The 23,885-nt window shown below is 41.0% G+C and overlaps 1 protein-coding gene across 2 annotated transcripts in view; it reads right to left on the reverse strand.

Moving 5' to 3' along the window:
• Positions 1–7,907: 7,907 nt before the first annotated feature.
• The window catches only part of C7 (complement C7), a 57,318-nt gene continuing 41,340 nt past the window's right edge, over positions 7,908–23,885 (reverse strand). For both annotated transcript variants that reach the window (XM_047823315.1, XM_047823323.1), the window contains 5 exons: positions 23,028–23,160; positions 19,631–19,822; positions 15,158–15,248; positions 11,540–11,724; positions 7,908–9,103 (listed from right to left, as the gene is read on the reverse strand). In XM_047823315.1, the coding sequence (XP_047679271.1) occupies positions 8,922–9,103; positions 11,540–11,724; positions 15,158–15,248; positions 19,631–19,822; positions 23,028–23,160 (783 nt within the window). In that variant the 3' untranslated portion in view covers positions 7,908–8,921. The remainder of the gene's footprint in view (positions 9,104–11,539; positions 11,725–15,157; positions 15,249–19,630; positions 19,823–23,027; positions 23,161–23,885) is intronic.

Here is a 23,885-nt window from a genome sequence, read left to right on the forward strand (position 1 = left end):
TCTATAACATTCTGTAATGTTTTATTCTGTAAAAGAATAAAACCCTATCGGACTATAACAGAAATGTTTTATTAAGAAATAAAGATGGTTAAATAGCAGAGGGCCAAATGTTGAATGACAAATCAAGTTATACTGTATCTGGAAGATAGTGGGTAGCCAAAAGAAGTTCTTGATCAAGGTAGTAAAATGATAAAAGCTGTACTTTGGCATGTGATTAACAGAGTAGATAAACTGGTATATCAGATAGTAGTGATAGGCTTTTGGACTAAGGAAATATTATGAGAATAAATGACAAGATCAATTACTAGTAAGAAGATTGAATTAGTCATCAAAAACCTGCCAACAAACAAAAGTCCAGGACAAGACAGCTTCACTGGTGAATTATACACAACATTTAAAGAAGAATTAATACCAATCCTTTCAAACTCTTCCAAAAAATAGAGAAAAGAAGGGAACACTTCCAAAATCATTTTATGAAGGCACAATTACCCTGATACCAAATCCAGAAAGGAAGCCCCAAGAAAAGAAAATTACAGACCAATTTTCCTGATAAACATAGATGTGAAAATCTTCAACAAAGTATTACCAAGTCAAATTCAACAGCACATTTAAAGGACCATATACCATGATCAAGTGGAATTTAAGTTGTAATTTAGTTCACCGAGATCTCAATCACCTTTCTCTTCTATATCACACCAACTCATTGCGTTGATGACATTACACTGATTGGACCAAATAAGAAAGAAACAGCAGCTAGTCCAAACCTATTGGCAAGACATTTGCATATCAGAAGGTGGGAAAGAAATCTGAATAAATTCAAGGACCTCAGTGAAATTTTTAGGAGGCCAGTGCTAGAGCATGTCGACATGTCCCATCTAAGGTGAAGGTTAAGTTGTTGCATCTGGCCCCTCCTACAACCATGAAAGGCACAATGCCTACTGGACCTCTTTAGATTTTGGAGGCAACATGTTCCTCAATTGGGGATGTTACTCTAGTACATTTACTGACTGACCCAAAAGCTGCCAGGGCTGAGTGGATCCTAGAACAAGAAAAGATTCTGCAACAGGCCTGGGCTGCTGTGCTACTTGAGCCATATGATCCAGCATATCCAGTGGTGCTTGAAGACTAGCTGCTCTTTCTTTCTTATTTGGTCCAATCAGTATAATGTCATCAATGCCTCTCTGGGATAGCCCTGAAGGACAGTGGTGAAGGGAAATCCTCCCAGAGGGCAGAACTTTGAGCAATGCGCTCAGCTGTTCACTTTGCCTAGAAGCAGAAATGGCCAGATGTGTGATTATATACTGATTCATGGGCTATGTCCAATTATTTGGCTAGAGTCACCTGCCATCTGGCCACTTTGGGCTCCTTATGCCTCTGAGTCAACAGGAAGAGAAGAAATAACTGTGCTGGATGGGGTGATTGATCCTGATTGCCAAAGGAAAATTGGACTACTACTCCACAATGAAGGTAAAGAAGAATATGTCTGGAATACAGGAGCTCCCTTAGTGCATCTCATAGTATTACTATGCCCTGTGATTAAGGTCAATGAAAAACTACAACAACCCAATCCAGGAAGGACTACTAATGGTCCATACAATTCAGCAATAAAGATATGGGTCACTCCATCAGGTAAGAAAACCACAACTAGCTGAGGTGCTTGCTGAAGGTGAAGGGAGTACAGATTGGGTAGCAGAAGAAAGAAGTTATAAATGCCAGGTAGAACCACATGACCAGTTACAGAAATGAGGACTGTGACTGCCATGAGTATTTCCTCCTTATTCTGTTACAAGTGTGTGTTGTGTATTTGCAAATATCATTATTTTCTTTGCTATCTCTATATCATGCAACATAAAATTATTTACTTTATATCATAGTATTTAAGTATTATTAATTTTACATCACAGTACTTAAGTTATAGAATATCAGGAAGGAGAGTCAACATCACTCAATTTCTTTGCCTCCTCTCTGAGGAAGGAGTTACTATGTTTTCAGTTATATTACATTAGGTAGAATTATGACCTTGTTATTATCCTTCTTTGGAAACTAAGTACATTTTGGAGATGCCTATAGGTGCCACGTTTACCAGGAGTGGACCTGTGAGTTAATTTTATGTGTCAACTTGACTGGGCCACAGGATGCCCAGGTATCTAGTTAAGCTTTGTTCTGGGTGTGTCTGTGAGGGTGATTCAAGAAGACATTGGCATTTGAATCACTGAGTTGAGTAAAGCAGATGGCCCTCCCCAGTGTGGGTGGGCACTGGCTGACTGCTTGAGCTGAGACATTGATCTTCTCTTGCCCTTGAATGGGACTTACATCATTGGCGCTCCTGGCTCTCAGGGCTTCAGACTCAGACTGGAATTTATACCAGGGTTTTCTGGATCTACAGCTTGTAGATGGTAGATTGCAGAACTACTTGAGCTCCACAATCACATAAGACAACTCCTCATAATAAATATATAATAAACATATTTTATAGATAGATGATAGATAGATAGATAGATAGATAGATAGATAGAAGTTACATAGATAGAGTCTGTTTCTCTGGAGAGCCCTGATATACTCTACTTATATATATAGATCACTTATATATGTTACTTCTATACTAGTCAAAGGAAAACTGGTATAGCTATATGAATCCAAAGTAGACTTCAAAACAAAGGATACATCAGAGATAAAGAGACACTTCATGGCAATAAATGGCTCAATTCATCAAGAGGACATAATGATTCTAAAAGTTTATGTGCCTAATAACAGAGCTTCAAAATACATAAAGCAAATGAATAAATCCACACTTACAGTTGGAGATGTCAACACTCTCAATAACAACTGATAGAACAAGCAGAAAATCACATTTAATGAATTCTGTGCACCATATCCGTAGTACTTCAGAGGGCTCCTTATTATCATACCAAACTATTTAATCCAGTAGGGCTGTAATCATCCACTTAGTTGGCTTGTCCAGTTTTACATCATGCCTGACCTCAGGAGTTTCTCTTAATACTTAGCATCTGTGCAGAGAAGAGTTTCCAGACTTAGAGTTCTATTGGAGCCATTTATTAAATACTGTCATAATACACTCGTGGATTGTATAATAGTCTAATAACACATCAATGCTGAGCCTTTTGTGTTAATCACTTTGTCTTGAGGATGCCTGGGAAACTTAACCTTTGATGAGAAAAATTCCATTTCACAATTATAGAAAATTCCTTGACCCCTCTGTGTTCCCAGCCGACTTGATCAGCTGATTATTACATAATGGACACTCATTCTGCAGCACATACACTTTATGCCTCAAGTCAATGCATCTCTGTCTTAAACATCACTGATGTGTTGTGTACCTAAAACCCCACCCCTGGAATTCAGTGCAAGTCTCCTCTCCTAAGGATGCACGCAAATGGCAGCAATAACAGGACAGTTCTTTATGTTTGTCCTTTCACAGGAAATTGTCCTCAGCCTGTAAATCAAAAATAACATTTTATTGTCTTTCTTCTCCTACGCATCTAGTCACCATCAGCCCATTTCTTCTCAAACAACGACAGTCTTTCTATACAGTCTTGTTAACCCTTGGCTTGGAAAAGCAAATTTCCTTACATGATTGATGTTTTGAGTGTAAATCTGGAGCTTTGCCTGACAGGAATAAATAAAAAGACAAATTGTAAGTGCTTTGGTTGTCACAGCAGGGATTCCTATCATGCCATCAGCTTTCCTTCCCCGAATGTGTGAGCTGCCTGAAAGACCAAGGTAATTGAAAGGCATGCATATACCTCTGGTTTCTCAGATATTAACGGAAATTGCCTCCTACTGTGGTTGCTTTCTGGCTCGGTGTTCTGAAAAAGAAACAGGTCATTCCATTTCTAGCACAAGTGTTGAATACACTTTAGTCCATCCAGAAGGAAAAATCTCAGTGGACTGGTAGGTAGCAAGGCAAATGTGGCTGCTCATTTCTGCTAATCCTGTACTAAAAATGATTCTCTCTCTCTCTCTTTCATTTCTTTTCTCTTGTCCCTTCCCACCCCCCTCCTACCTCAGAAAAAGAACAGGTACACTTGAACACCTACTTCATTTTGTACCCAAAGTACATAGCATTTTAGTTTATCTTCAAGTTTATGATGACCACTTCCACTAGCTATTAGAAATAATCTAAATGCCAGGGCACCTGGGTGGCTCAGTTAACTAAGCATATGATTTCGGCTCAGGTCATGATCTTGTGGTTCATGATTTCCGGCCCTATGTCGGACTCTCTCCTGTCTTTACCGAGCCAGCTTCGGATCCACTGTCCCCCCCTCTCTCTCTGCCCCTCTCCCCTCATATTCTCTCTCTCTCTCTCTCTCTCTCTCTCCCCCCCCCCTCAAAAATGAACATTTTGGGGCGCCTGGGTGGCGCAGTCGGTTAAGCGTCCGACTTCAGCCAGGTCACGATCTTGCGGTCCGTGAGTTCGAGCCCCGCGTCAGGCTCTGGGCTGATGGCTCAGAGCCTAGAGCCTGTTTCTGATTCTGTGTCTCCCTCTCTCTCTGTCATGCTCTGTCTCTCTCTGTCCCAGAAATAAATAAACGTTGAAAAAAAAATTTTTTTAAAAAATGAACATTTTATTTATTTATTTTAAAAAAATTTTTTTAACGTTTATTTATTTTTGAGACAGAGAGAGACAGAGCATGAATGGGGGAGGGTCACAGAGAGGGAGACACAGAATCTGAAACAGGCTCCAGGCTCTGAGCTGTCAGCACAGAGCCTGACACGGGACTTGAACTCACGGACCGCGAGATCATGACCTGAGCTGAAGTCGGCCGCTTAACCGACTGAGCCACCCAGGCGCCCCAAAAATGAACATTTTTTTACAAAACGAAATAACCCAAATGCTTATGGTGGGTTAGTGAGTGTGTGGGAATAAGAAATTTTGGTATCCACAGAGAGAAAATATAGAACAGATGATAAGCTATGGGGTTCAAAAGTATTCCTTAATACACATATTTATCTTAACCCAAAGGTAAAGGCACATAACAACCTGTTTTAGGGAATGCTGGGTACACCATCTGCCCAGCACCTGCAGCTCTAAGTGACTACTTCACAACAGAATGGGATCACAATTCTCACATGAAGCTGAGATTAGTCATGACCTTCCCAGCTGAGAAGGGGAGCCCTCGATCCAATTAACCAGTTACCTGGCCAGTTGCCAGGTAACTCAGAGGTCCGGGGTGCATTTGTCAGATACTTCTGCTTGCCACCCCACACTCCCAGTACCCCGCACCTGAGTATAAGAACCTTCCTCTGTTTCAGGAGATTACAAGTGTCCCAGATTGTTGGTGGAAGGGAGGGAGGTTATATGCAGAGCAGTCTGGACAAGGTTCACTAAATCTCAGGGCATTGATAAGCAGCACTTCCATTTGGTCAGTTATTAGGAAATGTCACAAGAAGACACTCTCCAGAGGCGCCTGGGTGGCGCAGTCGGTTAAGCGTCCGACTTCAGCCAGGTCACGATCTCGCGGTCCGGGATTTCGAGCCCCGCATCGGGCTCTGGGCTGATGGCTCGGAGCCTGGAGCCTGTTTCCGATTCTGTGTCTCCCTCTCTCTCTGCCCCTCCCCCGTTCATGCTCTGTCTCTCTCTGTCCCAAAAATAAATAAACATTGAAAAAAAATTAAAAAAAAAAAAAAAAAAAAGAAGACACTCTCCAATGTGATCAGATCTTCCAAAGCAGCTTCTCTGCCTGGGTGACTTGCTGTGTCCACTTAAATTGTGAGTGATGACGTGGAGGATGAGGCTTGGCTCCCATGTACCTCGCTGAGGCTAGGGATGGTTAATGCACCTGCCAATTCCCTCCTCTTCTTCTGTCCCCCACTAGGTCCAGAGGCTTTAATGCCAGCACTTTCTGCCTTCTCCTCCAAGTCTATAGCCCTCTCTAACCCAGATGACCCTCACCTGGTCCGAGCCAGCGGGAAGGGCAAACGGGAGGAATTCTCACACTCCCTCTCTTCTCTTTGCAGTCAATTTTCATGGCATAAACAATCCTCCTAGCTTTCCCCCGAGCCTTCTATTTAGATGTTCAAGAGCTTATTTTCAAGTTTCAAAACACTTTAAAAGACTTAATGTTGAAAGTTACTTTCTCCTTGCAGATTTACTGCAATGATCCTAATACTCTTATAAGCAATCATGAACATCTCTAACTAGAAGAAAGGTTGAGTGTAAGAATGTTCAGAAAAGAAAGAAAGTACAAAATTTAATACTTCAAGATGGCATCTCTCTACCTCATTCCTGCTCCCTCCTTCTCCACCAACTATTCACTAACCCCTTACTTCTCCTTCACTAAGTCTGTGAAACTTCTTTCTCAAATCTTAGTTGTCAGATCTGCTCATTTCTTTGCTTCAGACCTCATTTGACCTCTCCTATAGCATTCGATAATGTTTACCATATCCTCTGTATCAATTAGGAAGGGAGGGTGGTAGAGCACAAGTAGTAGAAATTTAACCTTATACTAGCTTAAGACAAAAGGAGAAGTTATTGAAAGGATACTGATCTCTTCCTCCCAAATAAATTACTTGTTCAACTTGGTTTTTGGATCTGCATCTGGGCCTGCAATTTCAAATCTGTCTCCCTACCCAGGGTAGAAATTAACTCCCTTATAACCTCTAACAAATGCAGTTGGCCTCAATTAAGCATTTCTGAACATTATTGTTTTCAATCTATTTAAAGCTGCCTCCTTATAACTTCCATATATTCTATCTGACTCTTCACTCAAGGGACAATGTGGTATATAAAGCTAGACCTGGATCCTACGTGGATTTCAAGTAGGAACACATTGAGAGAACCATTGTGGAAAACAGTATGGAGGTTCCTCAAAAAGTTATAAATAAAACTACCATGGGATCTAGTAATTCCACTTCCGAGCAAATATCTAGAGGAATTGAAATCAGGATCCCAAAGAGGTAGCTGCACTCCCATGTTCATTGCAGCATTATTCCCAACAGCCAAGATACAGAAACAACCTAAGTGTTCATCCAGGGATGAATGAATAACGAAAATGTGGTACATTTTCCATACACACAATGGAATATTATTCAGCCTTTCAAAAGGAAGGAAATCCTGCCATTTACAACAATGTGGGTGGACAAGAATGTGGACACTACGCTAAATGAAATCAACCAAACAAAGAAATACTAGATGATCTCACGTATAGGTATGATCTAAAATATTCAAGGGATGCCTGGGTAGCTCAGTTGGTTGAGTGTCTGACTCTCGATTTTGGCTCAGACCATGATCCCAAGGTCATGGGATTGAGCCCCACGTAGGGCTCTGGACTGAGTGTGGAGACTGTTTAGGATTCTCTCTCTCCGTCTCTCTCTCTCTCTCTCTCTCTCTCGCCTCTCCCCACTCCTCTCTCTCAAATAAATAAATAATAAAATAAAAGTCAAATTCATAAAGCAGAGTGTAGAATGGTGGCTGCCAGGGGCTGAGGAGAAGGGCATTCAGGGATGTGATGCTTAAAGAGTGCCAAGGTTTAGTTATGCAAGATGAATAAGTTCTGGAGATCCACTACATAGCATTGCTGTAGCTATGTGCTATAGTGCCTATAGCTAACAATCCTTTCACATATACTTAAGATTTTCTAAGAAGAAAGATCTTAGGTGACATTTTTAATAAAAATAAGTGAGAAATAAGAATAAATAAGAAATAAGAAAGATAATAAGAGAGGTGGGAGAAAACTTTGGGAGGTGATGGATAAGTTTATGGTCTTGATTGGTATATACTTCTCCCCAGACGCATCCAGTTGTACATATTAAATCAGTACAGCTTTTTACATGTCAATCATACCTCAATAAAGTAGTTTAAAGAATAAAAATATATTTAAAAAGAACACATTAGCCATTCTTCATGGGAAGATTCTTTAAAATTAAACATGATACAGATCAAAAAATTCCAAAGGATAGTATCTTTAATGAGATTTTAATCACTGTCATTTTAACTAAGGTTTTGCTGAAATGTCTTTATCAGTATCAGAAAAGTACACAGATATTATTTGTATATAAAAGCATATTTTAAATTCCATTTAAGCCCACTCATGTCATCTCCCACAGCTAGATTTTGTTTTGATGAAAGATGAATAAGGAATAAATAGAAGGCCAATGTCTCACACTGATGTACCTGTATGGCCCTCTGAAAAATCCAAGCATGTATTCACATTAGAGAAAACTATTCTGTCAAATATATGATCACTCAACAGCCCAGGCATGAACTGATGTTTCCTACAGAAGAAAAAGGGAGAAAGTGGGCAAATTACAGTCCTCGTGTTTGACACACACTAAAGAAAAGCCCCAAAGAGAAGACGGGATTGTGTTTGTTGTTCGACAAGAAGGCAGAAGGTACCACAATAAACTCGGTTCTGAAATTTCAGCGGTTCCATTTCCCAGTAAGATTTAAGGATCCTTACATGTGGTACTGGAGTCCACAGGGCCAGGCAAGAGATTACTCCTTGGGATGGATATTTGTATCTGTCTTTTTCCATTTAAGGTCCCGTTTGCATTCAGTTTCACTGAGAGAAGCCAACCTCTCTAATCTTACCGTTTTCCTAATCCTTTTGTACAGTGTTTCCGGCCCATGGGTGGAGTCCATCATACTTAAAAGAATCATAGGGCTGAAGGGAGTATTCCAGGTTCTCCGGTCTAATCCTCTCATTTTCAGATTAAAAAGTCAAGGTCCAGGCGTGTCAGCAATTTGTCCAGGAACACACAGCTCATGCAAAGGTTCGTGCGTACTGTTCATCCTGACTGGCATTTTAAATAGGAAGAACAGGAGCATCTCGGTTCAGGTTTGGCAGAACGCAGGTCGGTGCTTCTACTGGTGGCTGGCAGTTGGGAGAAGTGACCGTATGTACGTTTTACCTCAGCCACGGCAGCTGCGGGATTCGGAACCAGCCAAGGGCCACGGGAGCCTACGGGGTCCCTGCTCCGCAGGGCCGCGTGCTGGTGACCCTGATGCCCTGCCCTTGGCACCTGAGCGCGCCGGCCGCACACTCGGTCATCGTCTGCTCCACACCGTTCACTTCCACGCAGACGCTAAGGCCGCCTTCCTCGCACTCCGATGCTTCTCTGCAGACACATTTGCTGCTCTGGGCTGGAAAGAAGAGCGGCAGAGGCTTAATGGCACATGGAGGAGGTGGGAGAGTGAAGTCACATTACCTCCAAAGTCCCGATGCCCTGCGGAGATCTCTCCAAGCTCCTGCCTGGAGGCATCAACTGACCGCCCTGGGAGAGGGGGAGGGCCAGGGAAGTCCAGCATTGCGCTCCACTCAGCATGAGGAGGGTTCTAGGCTGGCACCAGGCCGCCGGGGGGGGGGGGCGGTGCATGGGCCAGCCCTCTCCAAATCAGGGGCACTCCCTCTCTCTCTTCCTCCTCTGGGCTGCTGGCTAGGGGAGCCAGAAGCTGAGTAAGCCCTCAACCCCTGACCAGATAAGGAGACCTCAACAAAGACCAAGTTGACTCAAGGCTCAAACAGAGACAAAGAAAAGAACTCAACTTACTTTAAGAGAGAGGGCATAAAACACAGAAGACCACATATGGGGTGCGGGGACAGTGGGGGGGAGGGGGGCGGAGAACAAGTCTGGGGCGCCTGGGTGGGGTTAAGTGCCAACTTCGGCTCAGGTCATGATTTCACAGTTCCTGAGTACAAGCCCTGCATTGGGCTCTGTGCTGGCAGCTCAGAGCCTGGAACCTGCTTCAGATTCTGTGTCTCCCTCTCTCTCTGCCCCTCCTTGCTCACAGTCTGTCTGTCTCTCTCTCTCAAAAATAAACATTAAAAAAAAAAAAAAAAGCCAGAAATGAGTTGGGGGAGAATTCACAGTGTGCGCTTAGGTGTCAGGCTGGAATGCACCAGCCAGGTGTCTCCAAAAGGAGTGACAAGCTCACTGGTGACTGGCGATCCTAACCCAACCCAATGGTTTAGAGTTCAGTATGTCATCGCCTGGGTGGCCAACAGTCCAGGAGCGAGAGAGCAGGGGCCCGGCTGGCACAGGCCATGGGGAGGACCTGAGTTGCTGGCAGAAATCTCACAGATCACATAGTCCGGCTCCCAAATTTACAGATGGGGAAACTGAGGCAGTGACTTGGCTGCAGCCAGCCAGGCTTTCCCCCTTGGTAATATACCTGAAACTGTGGGAGGTAGGCCATGCCAGGGGTGCTGTTCAAGATCACTGTAAGTGCTATATGGACACAGTTGACCGGCCAATCTTGAACCACAACTTGAAAGAGTAACTCCTTTTTTTATTCTCTTCAAATTCTTTTTATAATTTCTAGGAGAAAGTGTCACCTTGGCACTGATATGCTTTTAACACCCCCTAACACTTGCTGAACTCCCTTTATCCCAAAGAAGCAGCATCCCTCAAGCTGCCAGCAGCATCTGGCTAGAATCTACAACCTTATTTTGTTTCATGTGTATTTTTGTGGTCATCTAATATTTATGGCAAGTGATACTTCTTTTTAAGAAATGATAAAATTTCCTTTTTTAAAAAAGTTATTTTTATGTGAGTCCATTTTTTAAAATGTTTTTAATGTTTACTTATTTTTGAGAGGGGTGGGGAGGGGCAGAGAGAGAGAGGGAGACACAGAATCTGAAGCAGGATCCAGGTTCTGAGCTGTCTGCAGAGAGCCCGATGTGGGGCTCGAACTCACAAACTGTGAGATCATGACCTGAGCTGAAGTCAGACTCTTAACTGACTGTGCCACCCAGGCACCCCTGTGAGTCTATTTTTTTTTAATGAGTTCATTATATGGATAATAGGAGGACAGAGCAAAAATCATGAAGGTGGAATGAGAATCACCAGTGTTTGGGAGGACATTCAAACCATCAAGAATGTCTCCTTGTCTTCTTAGATACTTGACCTACCCCATTCCCCAAGGAGGACTGTGGATAAGGACAGTTCACTCTCAAACCAGCCTGAGACTTTCATGTCCTCAGGGATCTGCTTGGATCTGCTGCTAAACTAGAAACTACCATTTAAAAGGCCTCAGTGGGGCGCCTGGGTGGCGCAGTCGGTTAAGCGTCCGACTTCAGCCAGGTCACGATCTCGCGGTCCGTGAGTTCGAGCCCCGCGTCGGGCTCTGGGCTGATGGCTCGGAGCCTGGAGCCTGTTTCCGATTCTGTGTCTCCCTCTCTCTCTGCCCCTCCCCCGTTCATGCTCTGTCTCTCTCTGTCCCAAAAATAAATAAAAAACGTTGAAAAAAAAATTTAAAAGAAAAATAAAAATAAAAAAAATAAAAGGCCTCAGTACTGGGGCGCCTGGGTGGCTCAGTCGATTGAGCCTCCGACTTCAGCTCAGGTCATGATCTCACAGCTCGTTGAGTTCGAGCCCCGCATTGGGCTCTGTGCTGACAGCTCGGAGCCTGGAGCCTGCTTTGGATTCTTTGTCTCCCTCTCTCTCTGCCCCTAACCCGCTCACAGTCTGTCTCTGTCTCTCTCAAAAATAAATAAACATTTAAAAATAAAATAAAATAAAAGACCTCAGTACTACTACCTTAGCACTGTTATAGTTACAAATACACAATGCCCCTTACCATCGCATTTTCCCCAGAGCGGACAGGCACCACAGGCTTTCTGGGCTGGGACAGGCAGAGTGCAGCTCTCCCTATCAGCAAGAGTGTAATTTCTACCCTGACAGTGGAGAACGTGCAGCTTGCAAACTGTCAGAGGCAGTATCCTTTTGCTTCTCTCATCTCGCGCACATACATCCAAGGAGGATCTGAAACAAATTTTTTAAATTACATTATTTAGAAGACTTTCCTTCTTACAAGTGGAGGATGTGAAGTGAAAGGCGAGGCTGGGAGCTCAGTGCCTCAGATGTCACCACCCACAGGAAAAAGATGGAGCAAACACTCAAATCTCCTTCATCGCTGGGGCTCACCCTCCTCCGATCTTCGAGATGAACAAATTTTGCTCTGTATTTGCTCCCAGTTTTTACAAGCTGAGATATCTAGTGTTGATCTTGTTTCATCTAGAGCAGATCAGATACAGCAACTTAGAAGAGAAGGCAAGGTCTGCTGGGGACACGGATGGGTTGACAAGCAGGAAGGAGACAGAAAATCAGCAAAGATCACACATTCAGAGATGGCAGTCCTGTGGGACCACTGAAGGCAGGAGAAGTTAGCTCCTCCCAGTCCGGTAGCCTGGAGAGTTCCTGTCCATAACACGGCATTGTGCAACACTTCATGACCGATGCTTCAAGGGAAGATGAAACTGTATTTTTCAATAGGATTTTTTAAAGTATCTATGTTTTGTTTTTTTTTTATTTTTTTTTTCAACGTTTATTTATTTTTGGGACAGAGAGAGACAGAGCATGAACGGGGGAGGGGCAGAGAGAGAGGGAGACACAGAATCGGAAACAGGCTCCAGGCTCCGAGCCATCAGCCCAGAGCCTGACGCGGGGCTTGAACTCACGGACCGCGAGATCGTGACCTGGCTGAAGTCGGATGCTTAACCGACTGCGCCACCCAGGCGCCCCTAAAGTATCTATGTTTACAAAATAGTTTAGAAATAGTTCTAGAAAAATTATTACTTTTTTTCCTTCAGCATTGGTACTCAAATGGTGAGATTCAGCTTTGTAGAAATGTCACTAATAAAAACAAGGACATTTCTGAATGTTGATGGATAAGGAAAGCATTACTGTAGTGAAACCTTAGACAACAAAGTATTTTTGTATAGTAGACGGAGTCTATATTTATTTTTATATATGTTTAGCTCTCATACTTTCTTCAATGGCCAAGAGCTAAATTTACTTGGAGTTGTTTACATCACAAAAACAAATCCTTATATCTTTCTTTTATCTGTTTATTTAAACCTTAAATCGAACTACTCAGAACAGCTTGAAGGGCAGAGACCTTGTAAAGCCACCTGGTTATCAGTATCTGATAGAAAGCTCACACCAAGTCTCTAAACAGCAGGCTGCAGATAAACTAAATGAATCAGAGAAGTTGGAAAGAGGATGAAAGTGAATCAAAGTCAACAATGATTAATAAAAAATAACACCACAGTCAGAATATTCTGGGCTGACCACCACTACCATTTACAGTATTTAGCTATATTTTTTTCTCACAAGAAGTTACATCTTATAAGATGCCGCCAGAATCACCATTACTCCCTGTGAGTGTTCAAGGAGTTGGATATGTGTTTTGACGACAATAATAATTGAAAGCCAAGTATAGTTGATCCGTGAGCAACATTGGTTTTAACTGCATGTGTGGGTCCACTTATACATGGATTTTTTTTTAATGTTTATTTATTTATGTAGAGAGTGCACACGCACTCGAGCAAGGGAGGAGCAGGGAGAGAGGGAGAGAGAGAGAATCCCCAGCAGGCTCTGGAAGTAGAACTCAATCCCATGAACTGCAAGATCATGACCTGAGCTGAAACCAAGAATTGAACGCTTAACCTACTGAGCCGTCCAGGTGCCCCTGGGTTTTTTGGATATAGTATAGTACTATAAATGTATTTTCTCTTCCTTATGATTTTCTTAATAGCATTTTCTTCTCTCTAGTTACTTTATTATAATAATACAGTAAATAATACATATAACATAGAAAATATTTATGTTATTGGTAACATAACATATGTTATTGGTAACAGTCAACAGTAGGCTCTCAGTAGTTAAGTTTTGGAGAAGTCAAAAGTTATATGTGGATTTTTGACTATGCGAGGGGATTAGCACCCCTAACCCCCCATGTTGTTCAAGGGCAAACTGTAACTGGTCAGTAAATTTGTGTTTTGATTCTTAGCCTTAAAGATGACCAATAAACGTCTTAGCCTAGATATCTCCCATTTGTGTCTCCAGATTGGTTCTCCACTCTTCCCCCCCGCTGCCAGGAAGGCTGAAACTATGAGCTATATCCATAGACTTCCTTGTCCTCTAGCTTCAGGTGAATTTGAGCAATGGCAGGAGATTTAAGGGATATTTACTGCCCTGACTCACTCCAGGGCAGTCTCTGAGGTCCCTAAAATGAGGGACTCCACTCTTCCTTGGCTGCCATCTGTACAGAATCTTCCTCTGTCTCCAGCTTTGCATAAAAGTTCTTCCTGTGGAGCACCTCTTCCTGTGAGCCTCTGACTCTTGATCTCAGCTCAGGTCATGGTCTTGCTGTTCCTTGGGTTTGAACCCCACAATGGGCTCTGCAGTATCAGTGCTTGGGATTCTCTCTCTCTCTCTCTCTCTCTGCCCCTCCCTTGCTCACACAGCCCCTCTCTCTCTCTCTCTCTCAAAATAAATAAATAAATAAATAAATAAATCTTAAAAAAAAAAAAAAAAAAAAGCTCCTCTTGTCACTCTGCAGGCCTGGGGGCATGGATTTGTACCCTGGTTGTTTGCAGTCTGGGAGTACTGCCCTGTGGGAGTCCTGCCAGTTTCTTTCACTCTGCCCACACTTCTGTAAACAGTCCCCCTAGGAAACCTCCTCTTGTCTTAATGCAATCATACAATCTGTCCAACTAGGACCATAACATAGACATCTAGTACCTACTTCAGATATCCACCCACGGTGGAGTGATTTCAAGTTGGGTGGAATTCTCGTAATGCACATCTAGAGACACGGACATTTCAGAAACCAGTATCTCTATGGGTACTGCATTAAGAGTGTATCTTTGGACAGCTGGGTGGCTCAGTTGGTTAAGCATGGATTCTTGGTTTCAGCTCAGGTCACGATCTCACGGTTTCATGAGTTCCAGCCCTGCATTGGGCTCTGTGCTGACAGCACGGAGCCTGCTTGGGATTCTCTCTCTGCCTCTCTCTCTGCCCCTCCCCTGCTCGTGCTGTCTCTGTCTCTCTCAAAATAAAGAAATAAACTTTTTTTTAAAAAGTGTATCTTTCAAGGGAATTTCAATCCTAATCTTTGTAAGCTCTAAATCCTCAAGTTTTCATGTTGCCCCATCTTATGTAGAAAACTAGCAGTGCCCAAGTCCTTCAGCCTTTCTCTAGACAGAGTAGAACACTGCTTACCACCACTGGTGTCAGCCCCAGAGACCCAGGCAAATAACAGACAGCAGATGGGCCAGATTAAAATGCAAGCAAAAATCTTTAACCCTTGGTAAGCAACACCCTGGATCAAACAGAGACACTAGCATCTACCAAAACATTTTTTATCTTGAATAAAACAAACCAGAGAGAGGTGAGCAAAGACAGAGCTTACCCACATTCATAAGGCATTTTACAAACACATCTTGAATTCTTCAGTTTCTCCCAGGGCTGACATTCAGGCACTGCCAGGGTTAAAGTGGTTTCTAAAAAAAAAAAAGGATAAGGGAGATGCAATCATTAGAAGAGCTTCTTTGTGGTAAACAAACTATTATTTTAATTGTTGAACCAGGTTCTGTAATATTCTCAACTGCTACAAATTTGTACAGTTAAAAAAAAAAAAAGCTGTAAAGCATTTTACAAACAACAGTGTTCCTAGGAGAAGCCTACAAATAATTTCAATGCTACCATATCTTGAGCATTTACTACTGTGGGAACAGTGGCTGTTGTGATATTTAATCCCCCCTAACAAATGCCCACTTCAGAGTTAAAGAAATTAAGGGTCAGAAAAGTTAAGAAACTAGTGCTAGTTCACACATTTAACAAATTGGTCAAGCCAGGATTTAAGTCCATGTTTGTCTGAATTCAAGGCCAGTGGAGCAGGCTCCCTTTCATCAAGCAGTCGGTGCTTATAAACTGTTTGTTGTTTGGACTGCATGTTGCCCCCTCTGTCTATAGTCGGGCAGAAAGCACCGTAATGTGATCTCCACATGGAGAACTCCCTGGTACCCCAAGATCCGTTAACAACCTCTCACATGTAAGTGTCTAATTGGTCTCCTTTCAACGGTGAATAAATATCTAGAGGTACTTACATTAATTAAACCTTTTCCATTGCTTTGTGTTTTCTACAAATGGATCAAAAGTCAACCATCATTCCAACTTTGACAGGAAAACACCTTAGGCCAGCTTACAAGAGCTTAATTTAACTGTCGTCTCCTCAGCTATACCTGATTACAAGGTGACTAACCTAAAACATCCTGTTATTCCCACCGCCTTCCTGCTTCATGACAATGGAATTCAATGGTATATATACTTTCCCATCATAAAACTAGTTCTCTGTTGGATATATTTATAAAGGTAGTTCATCTGAAAAGCATATTTTTACGGATGCACAAACTATGCAATACTTCCTCACTTTGGAAAACCTAAGAGCTTTAGATAAGACAGTAAAATCTCGGGGACAATTCGTAACTTGTAAAAATGGTAATAATATGAACTGTAGCCTGCCAGGTTCAGCAATGTGTATAATAAGTACTCATTCTTTAAATACTCCCCTTTATAATAGTAGTATCCTAAATGCAATGTAGTATCCTGAATTGGATCCTAGACCATTAAAACAACATCAGTGAAGGGGTGCCTCAGTGGCTCAGTTGGTTAAGCATCCGACTCTTGGTTTTATCTCAGGTCATGATCTCACAGTTTGTGGGTTCAAGTCCCACAGTGGGCTGTGTGCGGACAGCACTGAGTGTGCTTGGGATTCTCTGTCTCTCCCTCTTTCTCTCTCTGCCCCTCCCTCACTTGTGCTTTCTCTCTCTCCCAAAATAAATAAACATTAAAAAAAAGACATTCGTGGAAAAACTGGTGATATATAAATAAAGTCTGTAGTTTAGTCAATAGTATTGCACTAATATTAATGTCTTAGTCAACTCACTAAATTATGTCAAGTTATATAAGATGTTAATATTATGAGAACATGGTAAAGGGCATATAGAAACTCTATTTGCAACTTTCCGAAATCTAAAATTATTCCAAAATAAAATGTTTTTAAAGGTGGTGTTATCTAGATCAGTGCTTCTCAAGCAGGGGCAATTTGGCAATATCTAAATATCTTACAATGCACAAGACAGACTCCCACAACAAAGAGCTCCCAGGCCCAAACTTCCAATAGTGTTGGGGTTAAGAAAAGTCTAATCTAAATGTACCAAAACTAAAGTTCTATGATAAAGCCATGCAAATGAGCTCTTCAGTGTGCCTAGACGTTTATTTGCTAGAGATGAGGGGAGGGGGAGGGGAATGGAAGAAGGTGGCCAAAGAGTACAAAATTCCAGTTATAAGAGAGATGAGTATTGGGGATGTAATGTGGTTGATGCTGCTCGATGATATACAGGTAGAGTGTTGGAGGAGTGGATCATAAGAGTTCTCATCACAAGGAGAAATTTGCTTTTTTTCTTTTTTTTTTTTTAACGTTTATTTATTTTTGAGAGACAGAGCATGAGCAGGGGAGGGGCAGAGAGAGAGAGGGAGACACAGACTCTGAAGCAGGCTCCAGGCTCTGAGCTGTCAGCACAGAGCCTAACATGGGGCTCGAACTCATGAACCATGAGATCATGACATAAGCAAAGTGGGACGCTTAACCGACTGAGCCATTCCGGCATCCCTCTTTTCTTTTTTTAATTGTGCTTTTGTGAGATGACGGATGTTAAGCAGACCTACCGTGGTCATCATTTCACAGTAGATGCAAATCAAACCATCACGCTGTATACCTTGAACTTCTACAGTGATGTATGTCAATTATTTCTCAATAAAACTGGAAATATTTTTTAAAAGTTTATTTGTTAATCATTCATAAGAATGACAGTTTAGATTTTAAATGTTTTCCAGAAGTTATTACAATTTCTTTATGAAAAATCACGGGTAGAATCAGCTAGACCGAAGACCTTTGCATTTAAGAACACAGCTTTCTTAACTTCCTATATCTTTATGTCAAAACTACATACTGATGGAGGGAGGGACAAATCAGTGGTTAGTGTTTAATGAGCACAGGGTTTCAGTTGGGAAGATGAGAAAGTCCTGGAGATGGTTGGTGATGTTGGTTGCACGATAATGGGAATGCACTTAATGCATTGAACTGTCCATTTAAAAATAGCTAAAATGGTAAATTTTATGTTATGTTTATTTTACCACAATAAAAAAAAAAGACTAAATACCGATACATCAGGTATTGAAAAAGCTCAACCTCGGAGACTGACAAACCTGGAGTTTGTTATTTGTGATAGACATATTTTAAGGGTAGTTACTATTAATATTCATCATGACTTCTGAAAAACACACAGGCCTGAAAAATACCCTTAATTAAAACTTTAATAGAATTTGCTACTGTGTAGGAGAAAATACATACTGAATTGTGCTACAAAACGAATGAAGGAGACATTTTAGAAAGATAGTATATAATATCTCATTCGGAATAAAAGAGCAACCTCATCAAGTGTACATTGTTCTCTTTAATTTTAGAATTCCTGGTACAGGTCCATTACTTCAAACATGCCTGATAAATTCCTATTTATGCTTCAGCGCAGTAAAAAACAAAGCACTTGTCCCTGCTCTGGACCTCTGACTGCTAACGAGCACGTAGGAACCAGAACAGCAGGCACACCATTGGCCATGCTGCCCTCCTGTTTTCTGTCATCAGCATCTATGTTTCATACCACAGCCCATGCCCGCCATCAGCCACAGATGGCTCTGTGCAGCCTGCCCTCTCTTAAGTTGTGACCATCTGATCCATCTGATGGTATCACTCATGAAATCTAGTACTTCATACTCACTGTAAAAGGCAAACTTCAGCATTGAATTAAATAAAAGTCATACATTGGAGGGGCGCCTGGGTGGCTCAATCGGTTAAGCGTGCAACTTCGGCTCTGGTCATGATCTCACGGTTTGTGAGTTCAAGCCCCACGTCGGGCTCTGTGCTGACAGCTCAGAACCGGGAGCCTGCTTCAGATTCTGTGTCTTCCCCTCTCTGCCCCTCCCATGCTCATGCTCTCTCTCTCAATAATAAATAAACATTAAAAAAAAAACTAATAAAAAATAAAGTCATACACTAGAAAAATAAGAATACCATACAAAATTGAATGCAAGTGAGTTTTCCTTCTTTCCTGTTTTTTAATTGTCACAAACATGTATTTTCCATTTATTTAAAAAAATGTAAGTAAAGAAGAAATAGGAGGTTATTTAAAAAATAAATCCATCCCACCGTAAATATCTCTAAAAAGAAATAGTTTGGCTTTTTAAATCTCTTCTTACCATAGCTACTTTAAAGACCATTTTAATTTGCCTGATGTTCAAAATACTGGATTTTTGGATTTCCACTCTTAAAAACGGCTTCACAAGCCACAACACTTTGCTTTAAATAACTTCTGCTCTGCAGTGTTAAATGTAAATGCTTTTAAGTTTTCTATTTCAATAACGCCAATAAACCCTCTGAAAACCCAGAAAGGAAACATACAGAATGTTTTTAAACTCGGTACTTAATAAAAGTACATTTAAAAAATCAGGAAAAAAGCCAGAAATCATCCTTTGAAAATCCTTTATTTTCTTGGCACCAAAACAGATACAAAGCTAATCTTTGATAAGGATTTAAGTTAGTTTCAGAACCACAGGGCTCTTCTTGCTTTTCCTTGCTTTCCATGACTCTATCTATGCCACGTGAAACAAAGTCTGTTACCCCATCTATGAGCCAACCTTCTTGTAGGGGGACAAGGACAAAGGGAATAACTCACAGTTATGGCCATCCAGTGCCATAAAGGACCGCCACAAGGACCCTCACTCACCTGAGTGCAGGTGTCCTTGGACAGACCTACAAGCTACTCACCTTTCTGCACACACTGAACATTCTTCATATCAGGACTCCACTTAAGGCTGGATCCACAGAGAAATGTTGAAGGACCTTTTAAGGACATGTCACCTGAACAGGAAATGGTCACTTTCTCACCAATTGCATAGAAAGGTTTGTGGGGATGACTCTGTATCCCATCCATCAAGGCAGGTAGAACACAGGCAATTTCTAAAGATAGAAGAAAACAGAATACAAAGGTCATTGCTTTCCTAAGCCATCTTTTTTTAAAAAAGACAACTTCGAATAGTGTTAATACACACGCTCTGCTTTTTCACATTAGAGGACAAAGAGGAAGAGGTAAGTTCACTCCTAGGATGCCCTGAAAGACATGTCCCACAGTGCCCAGCATGTAATTGACCAATAAAAGACTGAAGACCAAAACAGTTCCCATCCTCCACTCCTGCCCTCAAAGCAATGTGACAACATAAAATGAATCAGCCTTATAAACAGAGACCTAAAAAGCCCAGGCTGCTGTCAAAACTAAACTTTCAATAGCTGCCACTTATCTCTCTGGTCTGATGAAGTCCCACCAGAATTTTCCCAAGAAAATTTGCATATTGTTTGCATACCATTAGCATATATCCAATTAGATATTTTTATTTTTTGAAAGTTTTAAAGAACCACTTTTAACCTTGAAACCATACAAGTATTAAATGTTCTTTGGTTTTCCATCTCTAGTCTTTCTCAGTTACATTCATGACCTCAAATCTTCTGCTTGAGAAGACAGCAAAGAGAAAAAAGAGAAACATGTATACTTATGGGAAGCAAATCAGAATTCATGATTTGAAAAAAAAAATTGGCAATCTCTCTAATGGACTTCGGACAATATTCTACAAAATACTGCTCTGTTTCTGTACCATTTCCATCAGAAATTCCATTCACTCATTAATTCAAAAACAGCATCTATAGAGTGCTTATATTTAATGAAGTACGTTGTATGCTGCTAGGGATTTAACAAGATACAAGTTACATATCCTGCCTTCATAAAGCTAATAATCTAGCATCAGATTTGTTTGTTTCTGGCCATGACGCAATCACTGGCTTCACAAAGACAAATAGAAAAGCTATACAAAAGTAAAGGAAAAAGTACTTCTGAAAGCATCAGAGAGATACCAAGGTCATGAAAATTTGAAGGTACAAGATTCTAGCGAGAAGTCTAAAGGGGTGATTACAACATTTGGTAATGCCTTTCTCCTTGAGGTATTTGTTAAGTTTGAAAAAAAAAATGCTTAAAGGCTGCTAAACTAAGGAGGAACTATAGCTCGTGGCTGAAAAGCTGAGTAGAGTTTTTAACAGTCTAATTGGGTAGGGGACAAAGAGGTAGAGTCCAGTCCTGTCACAAAGGAGGGACCTAGGAAGATATCTCAGACCTTCCACTAGGATCCCTTAATGGTTACACCCTAGGAATAAAGGTAAACCGGACATAAAACAGCCTCACTGTTTGCAGGAAACAAAATCAAGTCTTTTCTAGAGGAAGAGAACATCATCCAAAACCTCAGACTATTCCATTATTTTTTCACACATAAAGTCTGGCATTTAATCAAAACTATTCTGACATTTAAAAGGAAAAGAATTCACCAAAACCCCAAAAAAGACAATAGAAACAGACCCCCAGTAGGTCCAGAGAATGGGATTAACAGCCATGGACCCTGAAATAACTGTGATTTACATGTTGGGAAAAAATTAAATGACAAGGCACAGAATTTCAATGGAGAAAAGGCAAGTATAGAAAAGTGGACAAATGAAATATCTAGAATTGGAAAATGAAATTAAGAACTCAACAGAGTTCTTAAAAGCAAATTATATACAAGTGTACAGAGAATTAATAAACTGGAAGTTAGATCAATTAAAAAATATTTAGGATGAAACGGAGAGAAGAAAAAAATTATGTAAAACAAAATAATGTAGTAATATATACAATCTAAAAAAATATATCATTTGTGTCTTGTGAGGAAAAATGGGCAAGAATTGGGCAGAGGCAATAATTGAGGACACAATGGCGAAGAAGCTCCTGAAATTGACAAAAGACATAAAAGCACAGATTCAAGAAGTGCTTCAAATATTAACCAGGGTAGAGACAAAGAAAATCACACCTCAGCACATCACTGTGGAGGTGCTTCTGAAACCCAAAGACCAGAAAAAAAGAGAAATTCTCAAAAGCGTCCAGACATAAGATTTCCAAACCAGAAGTGGTATGACTAAGAGTGAATGTCTCACTAGAATAAAATCTTTAAAGAGCTTAAATAAAATAACTGCTAACCTAGAATTCCTTACCCATAAAAACATCCTTCAAAAATGAAGATAAAACAAAGACATTTTAAGATGAACAAAGACTGGGTCAACTTCTTATCAGCAGATTCACAATAAAGGGAAAAAAATCTCTTCAAGCAAAAGCATCTTATTAAATGTTTCAAAGAACCAACTTTTGGCTTTGTTACTGTAAGCTAGAAAATGTTTATATTCTATTTCAGTAATTTCTGCTCAAGGACTCCAGGCGAGAGAGACAGAGAGACAGATAGAGACAGAAACAAAGAGGAAGAGAGGAGGTCCTACAAATAAGAAAAAGACAAACCAACAGAAAAGGGGAGCTAAAGATTGGACAGTCACTTCATCAAAGAGGATATGCAAATGGAAAATAAACATGAAAACAGGCATCATAACATAGTCACCAGGAAAAATATAAATTGAAAAGTCAAAATTAGAAAATAAGATATTGCTACACACTCATCAGTATAGCTAAAATTTTTTTAAAGATTGTTGATATCAAGTGTTGATAAGGATACAGAGCAATCTTGGCTTCTCAGACCCTGGTAGGGATGTAAATTAGTACAACCATTTGGGAGTCTGGTAGCATCTAAGTCTAAATGTATGTACATCGTATGACTCAGAGACTTTATTCAGAGGTACATACCCAAGAAGAAAAAGATGTTCACGTGTACACTAGGTTTTTCTCCATGGCCTAGACCAACTGATATAGCAAAAAATGTATCTCTACAGCTCTATCCATCTGCTGAACCAACTAATACTGCAGGACAATCAAGGAAGTACACTGATTTGGTCACATCCCTAGAAATTGAACTATATGGGATGTTCTGAAGGTCTTAGCCAGAATGGAGCTCCCTGGCCTATTCGAATTTGCACCAGAAACGTTAAAATTGCAGTGAAATGTGCCTCGCCTAACAGAAGCACTATCAACTAGAGACTGCTGAGGGCTTTTTCAAGACACAGCTGAAACTTGAACAGGAGCATATGAGCTTCTCAGGAAAGGAATGTCAAGACACAGGCCACACAGTGAGCGGTTATTCATCTTGATTCATTCCCTTCCACATTATTCTCTCATCTTAAGTTATATGCTACAACCAAGTCCACTCACTCTGACAATGCATTTCCCCAACAAGCCACTGTAAATCTTCTCCACATCTGGCTACAGGGTCTCCAATTAGAGAGTAACCTTCATTGCAAGTATATACTATGTTTTTCCCAACAGGAAACATGGCACCTTCATCCTAAAGAGAAATAAAAGAGAGAGAGAGAGTATGTCTATTTTGCATTAAAAAAAGTTTCTTTAGATATATTTGGGCTATAAGTGATGCCTTCTTTTAGTCATCAGGCAAACTAAGTTCAAATAACTAATTTAAAAAATTATCTGTAAAAACAATTTTCCCTGTATGGTCCTAGTCAATGACACTGGTACTACCATTAACTAAAATAAAGCCATTAATGCCACATATAATTTATTAATTGTCCCCAAATACCAAGCACTGTACTAAGCATTTTACCAAAATTACTTTTGTGGACACTGCCCAAGTCCCTTCCCCCCCGGCCCCTGCATGTTCCAGGAAAAGACAGTTGTTATCAGATCTCGGAAATGTACTTGTTGGTCAGGTCTTCATAGTAAGACGTCATGGGCTGCTCATTGGCCATACCGCCTAATAAAAGCTGGTAGGAACAGACAGAAATGTGCAAATCCTATCAGCATGTTTATGAAAGTTTAAGTTTCTCACTGATGACTTTTAGAGGGAGTGTAATGCTGATCTTCTCCCATCCTAAGCTCCAGCCCCTACCCTGTAAGGGAAGGGCCACTGTGGCTGGGCCAGATTCAAGGACATGCCAGGAGGTGAGCTTTCATGGTGAAGCAAGGAAGAATTTGAAGCTGAAACTTAAAGGGGTAATCATGCTCTTTGGGGATCTCTATTAGTTCCTTTCCTCATTCTTGGGGCTCTCTGCCACC

The sequence above is a fragment of the Prionailurus viverrinus genome, chromosome A1 (genome assembly GCF_022837055.1).
Source record: "Prionailurus viverrinus isolate Anna chromosome A1, UM_Priviv_1.0, whole genome shotgun sequence".
NCBI lineage: Eukaryota > Metazoa > Chordata > Mammalia > Carnivora > Felidae > Prionailurus > Prionailurus viverrinus.